A 6,000-nucleotide genomic window follows, 5' to 3' on the forward strand; every position below is an offset into this window, starting at 1 on the left:
TTTGCATATTCACTGACCAAGCATGGGGAATATCTCTAGGTGTCAGGTGGGGGCAATACAAACTGACAGGTTGGGTGGCCATATATATGTTCAGGTAGACTTGCGGGAAGCTGATGGGAGAGAAGCAGGTGCAAGAAAGGCATGAGCATTAGGCAAAACCAGGTGACCAGCAAGGGACCTCTGAGCAAAGCCAGAGAAATTCTGGGACTGGTCAAGTAGAGGAGTGGTGATATGAATCTGGAGGTCATTTGGGTTGACCATTTGTCCAAGGTGAAACGACTGCCCAGGAACTGGGGAGAAGAGGGAAGATCATTGGAAAGAACTGACATCCTTGGTGGAGTGATTGAAGCCACCCTGGGAAAATACTTTAAAACTCACTCCTGTTTATTCAATGCTTACTTCCTCTCTACTATCAAAGCTTGAGTGAGGTCCCAGAAAACAGCCAATTACAACTGGGAGGGAGTAACTATGAATATTATCATCTACTAATCCCTAAGTATAAATTTAACTCATCAAGTTTTTTCCAGTGACAATACTCCACACTGGTGGCTTAAGCAATAGAGATTTATTTTCTTACAGTTCTAGAGGCTAGAAGTTCAAGATCGAGTGTCAGCAAGTTTGGTTTCTCCCGAAGCCTCTCTTCTTGGCTTATAAGTGGCTTCCTTTTCTCTGTGTTTTTCCATGGCCATTTCACTGTGTGTGCGTGCATCCCTTGTGTCTTTCCTTCTTCTTATAAGGACACCAAGCATATTGGATTAGGGCCCCATCTCAATGACCTCATTTAAACTTTATTATCTCTTTAAAGGTCCTATCTCCAAATAGTTACATTCTGAGATATTGGGGGATAGGTCTTCAACATATGAATTTTGAGGGGACAAATTCAGTCCATAACAATACTTCATAAACAGTGGTAGAGAGTGAATGCCCTGGATAATCATTGTCCTTGTGGGTCCTGGAGAATGTCTAGTGTGCTTTAGGGAACATCCTCATAGGCCTATCTTGCCCAGAGCAGAGCCAGGACATGCAGTGAGGGGAGAGGGGAGGGAACAGATGTGGAAGATCATGCTGGTGTTTTCTGTCTTTCCAGTGAGTTGGCTGCACAGGATGCTCCTGGGAAGTGAGATGGAGTCTCATGGGAGGTACGAGGACCATGATCATTTTCAGGCACCAGCTATGTCCCAGACCATCATAGGCCTGGGCAGTGGAGTTCCTCATGATCCAGGTGTCGGTTTTTCTCCTCCCTCATGGCAGACCCTACACCAGAGTGTTCTCTGTCTCTGTAGCCATTTCATCAGCACGGACATCCTTCTTCTTTTTCCCTGACAAGGAGATCAGAAAGAAGGTTACCCCTCCAATGTTTGGAATCTTAGCATCCTTGGCCTGGCCCAAGGCCTCTGAATCCTAATTGTCCTGGCCCAAGGTCATTTCAGGAAAAAAAATCCCACATTTTTCCCCTGGTTTTCCAAGACCCTGGAAAAGGAGACACTTCAAGAACAGAATCTTCCTAATGTCTAGACTTCCTCTTCAACTATGCTATACATTTAGCTGTAGAAGGTATAGAAAGTTAGAGCTAGGATGGGCACAATTAAATGACTGGCAGGAAGCCACATGGCAGAGCAAGGGCCAGCCTCTGGACTCACTGTGTGAAGTCTTTCCTCTATCCCAGATAGTTGGGTTCTTTCTGTCCCTTCTCAGTGATCAAAGCCACTCATTTCTGAGCCTTGAAAACATTAGACTGAGATTAAAAAGTCAGTCACATAGGACCACATAGTGCATTGTCCAAAATAGATAGTATACAGATAGAAAGTAGATTAGTGGCTACCTAGCGTTAGAGGGGAAGTGATTAGGGAATGATGGCTAAGGGGTTTGGGGGTTTCTTTTGGGAGGTAATGAAAATGTTCTAAAATTGATTGTGGTGATGGATGCATAACTCTGTGAATACAATAAAAGCCACTGAATTGAACATTTTAAATGTATAAATTGTATGATATGTGAATTTTAGTTCAATAACGCTGTTAAAACAAAAATGATACTCTTTTCCTGGCTTCTACTTTCTTATCATGAATACTGGGGACTGTCTGGGGCAACAGGGCTGCTGGGTGGGGTGTGATCTTCTCTGTTCTCCCTGTTCCCTCAGGGAAAAAATATACAGGAGCCAGTCATCTACTCCAGCTCCATGCTGAGTGGCTGCTTGCCTTCTAGGAAAACCCACCCATATAAGGTCACATGCTTCCTTTTCCTTGCTGACCCACTCTCTTCACCCTGGTGCCAGCAAGCCTAGACATCCTGGGATGAACATGACCATGAAGTCAGGGTATTTCTTTCAGGGACAGGGAATCATGAGGGCAGAGGTAGGGCTGATGGATGTAGTGCTCAGAACCTGGCTGTACTCTGAGTTTCTTCTTCCCTTTTGTTTTTGAGAAGGAGGCCCTAACAGCTTCTGGCCAGAAAGGCACTTTGCTCAGAGGGCATTTTCTAGGTATAAAGGGGTTGGGATTCAACTAGGCTTTCACTCAGCAAACGTTTATTGATACCAGCTATGTTCCAGGAACCACCATTAGGTGCCCAGTGGTGACCGAGTCTTTTCCTTTAAAGGGCTGAGAATTCAGTGAGCGAGAAAGTGCAGTGAGTGTTATGAGTGGGGTAAGCAATGAATATTAAAAGTAGGACACTAATGTAGCTTGTGCATGGGGCAGAAGGTCAGGAAAGCTTCCTGGAGCAGGCACACCTTGAAGATTGTATAGAAGATAACAAAATAAAGGAGTTGGATGGTAAATCATGGGAAGTGTGTTCAGCAGGAAGCATGAAGTGTGCAAAGAAATAAAAATGTATGTAAGAGAATGGTCCATTCGAAGAACTGCAAGAGAAACTTCAAGTAGTTCAGTCTCATTAGAGGCCAGAATATAAGACAAATAGGGCCAGGATGTAAGGAGAGCAGACTATCTGAAGACAAATGGGAGGAAGCCCAAACTCTGTCCTCCTCTCCAGTAGATCCAGCTCCTCCACCCACCTCCAGCACCTGCAGGACTCCCACCTGCGCAGAGGCCCCAGTGCCAGGCAGAGAGGAGACCAGCCAGGATCAGGAGCAGCGAGACAGGTACCACCACCAGAAGTACATCTTTGTAGGAGGCCTTCCCTGGTGCAGGACAAAGAGAGGCAGGGTCAGAGGTGGACCTGATGCTTCGCCATCCGACGTTGACCCCTGACCCTTGGCGTACCTGCCTCATGATGGCAGCTCTCCCATGGGGTGACTGTAGTCAAGTCCCAACTGACAGGGTTGGAGACAATGCAGGAATAGGCCACGCCCTGGTCTCTTGGTCCCAGTGAAAGCCTCAGCACCTGTCCATCCATGAAGAGGCCATGTGGCTCGATACCAAAGTCAACAGTTCCCTCCCGTCGCCAGCTATAGGTTATGTCACTGATGTTGGGGACCCAACAGGACAGGAGTGCCTGGCAGGTCTTGGGGTGCTGAGCATCCCTTGATAGAGCGATGAACACTTGTACCATGGGCCTGGGTACTGCATCTGGGCAAGAATAGTAGAGCAGGTGTGGATTACAAGGATGCTGGGTGGGGCTCACAGCTCTGGCTCTGCGATCCATGCACAGTTAAAAGTCACCTCTGACTAGGCTGCTCTTGCTCCAAAACTCTGTCTGGCTTCCCATTGCTCACAGGAAATAAGCTAAATTCTTTAGTCTGGTATCCTTGATGTCAACCTCTCTAGCTGTCCCTTCTGCTGGTCCTCCCTACCTATCCTAATTAATTTCCAGTTCTCTCTAACATGTCATGCTCTTCCATGCTTTTAAATGGCTCAACTGTGCAAATATACCTTTTACTTCTCATCCTCCTAGAGAACTCCTGGGCTTAGCTTGGACACATTGCTTGACATCCTGATTGTGAAGTCTTCCCTGATACCTTAGGTATGGTTCTGAGCTCTCCAAGCACTCTGTCTGTTCCTTATCATAGCACTTTATAGTCAGAAAGACAATGAGTTTTTCTTAAGTCAGGCAAGAAAACATACACATTCCTGGACTTTTGAAGCTTAGATTTGGTGAGGAAGACAGATATTGACAAGTAATTATGAATAATTAAAAAAATAATTACAATGGTGCAAAATGCTGTGAAGGAGGTGACCAAGGTATAGGGGCTATGTCTTGTTATCTCCATAACCCTCACTCTCTAGGTGCTCGCTACCTGGGCCATTGAACAAATTAGTGTCCTGATGTCTGGACCATGGCTCCTCTTTCCTATATAGGTTGATGAATAAATCCTCAGTTTCAGTGGCAATGGGGACCAGCGGGAGAACATTCTGGTGACAACAAGAGGGCTCAGTGTCTGACAGCATTCTAAAGTCAAGCAGAGTAAAACCTCATTAATGTCAATTCAACCTGCTGGGATTTATGATATGAAAAAAAAAACAAAAAGATTTTCTGGGCACACTAATAATATAAACAAAGATTATAGGGGGGAATGTTTACACTACTTAAGAGGACAAGCTGCTTCCAAACACTGATGGACGGACGTAGTAGAAACACCCATTGACATTTCTAGTACCTGGTTTGCTAATTCAAATCCTTCTTATCTATTGTCAAAGCGGAGCTCCTAAGGATGGCTGTCTGGCAGCTTTATGAAATTAGTTGTAATCACGCTATGTATTTGGAAGCAATAAAAGAGCAATTTCCTTAAAATCTGTAATTCAGATGCAGATAACAAGGCATTTTAGAGCTCAGTGGCGTGGGTGCTGCATGTATTATCACATTTAATGTCCTCATTTTACATGCGCGGTAGCTGAAACTAAGAAAAAGGGAAAGGCTACAGTACTGCCTGTATGATTGTACAGGTTATCCACTACACAAGGCATTGGCTAAGGTGGTAACAGGTGAGGCTGGAGGTTCTGAAATTCAACAACACTCTGCTTGCAAAGGTGTACAGCTGGTTCATGGATGTGTGCATCCAGAAGGAGACTCATGTAATTGCACATCAGCAATTGGTCTCTGATACAGCCACGAAGTCAGAGGCCTGAGATTTCTGGAACCCAGTCTTCCAGCCCCTGGGCCTCAGGACGCCTTTCCAGGGCTTTGTGGGGGAGGGTGGGGCAGAGAGCCAGTGTCAGACACACTTACCATACACCTTGAGCTGCAGGATCTGGGTCCAGGCCCGACCTCCCGTGTCCACCAGCAACACAGAGAAGTTGCCGCTGTCTCCAGACTCCAGTGGCCGGAGCTCCAGACTCAGGTTGCTGTGCAGCAGGGTTCGGCCCAGGAAACGGGAGTGGTACAGAGTCTCCAGGGAGCCCCGGAAAGATGTGGCCAGGAGCTCCTCTAATGGCCAGAGAGATCTCCAGATGGCCTCTCGGACTTGGAAGCTGGGGGGGTGCTCTGCCACTAGTAGTACGGAGCCCCCTACCTGTCCCTGCACTTGGGCACCAATATCCGCAATGGGAAGTAGTGCTGCAAGAACAGAGCATAGTCACTCTGCCTGCCCTAAGCTCCTTGTTTCTCTCCTGTACACAGCTGAGCTGCCATGGAGCATATTAGGGCCCCTGTTCCCACACTCCCTCCACTCAGGTTGAGGGTACATACACTGTAGCAGGGGCTGAGAATAAAACAATAAGAAAGATAATTTGGTACCTGTGCTCATGGAGCTCACATAAAAAGCCAGACTCTTAAGCAAGTAATTAAAATATACTAAGTACCATGTAAAAGGGAAAAAGGGTGCCTAGGAGAACATGACCTTAACTGGCTTTGATGGGCTTTGAGAAGAAATGGTTAAGCTGAGGCCCAAAGGAGGAATGGGATCAGCCAGGCCAAGCAGAGGACTGCCTGAAGCAGGATGGAAAGTGTTACAGGCACAGGGAATAGCGTGTATAAAGGCCTGAAGGATGAAAGAGAGTGATCCGTGGGGAACCGAAAGTAGTTATCTGTAGGCGGAGTAAGAAATTGCATTGCAAAATGGTGTTGGGAAAACTGGAAGGCCACCTGCAAAAGAATGAAGCTAGACTG

General features: G+C 46.5%; 1 protein-coding gene across 2 annotated transcripts in view; it reads right to left on the reverse strand.

Annotated features, from left to right (window-relative positions):
• Positions 1–1,244: 1,244 nt before the first annotated feature.
• SLAMF8 (SLAM family member 8) overlaps positions 1,245–6,000 on the reverse strand; it is an 8,279-nt gene continuing 3,523 nt past the window's right edge. Inside the window, exons 2-5 of one of the 2 annotated variants that reach the window (XM_011373098.2) lie at positions 5,122–5,448; positions 3,222–3,524; positions 3,035–3,145; positions 1,245–1,319 (exon numbers count right to left, since the gene is read on the reverse strand). In XM_011373098.2, coding sequence (XP_011371400.1) covers positions 1,255–1,319; positions 3,035–3,145; positions 3,222–3,524; positions 5,122–5,448 — 806 coding nt within the window. In that variant the 3' untranslated portion in view covers positions 1,245–1,254. The remainder of the gene's footprint in view (positions 1,320–3,034; positions 3,146–3,221; positions 3,525–5,121; positions 5,449–6,000) is intronic. The other variant, XM_023538326.1, reaches the window with a different exon arrangement.

Source organism: Pteropus vampyrus, unplaced genomic scaffold, assembly GCF_000151845.1.
Source record: "Pteropus vampyrus isolate Shadow unplaced genomic scaffold, Pvam_2.0 Scaffold217, whole genome shotgun sequence".
Taxonomy (NCBI): Eukaryota; Metazoa; Chordata; class Mammalia; order Chiroptera; family Pteropodidae; genus Pteropus; species Pteropus vampyrus.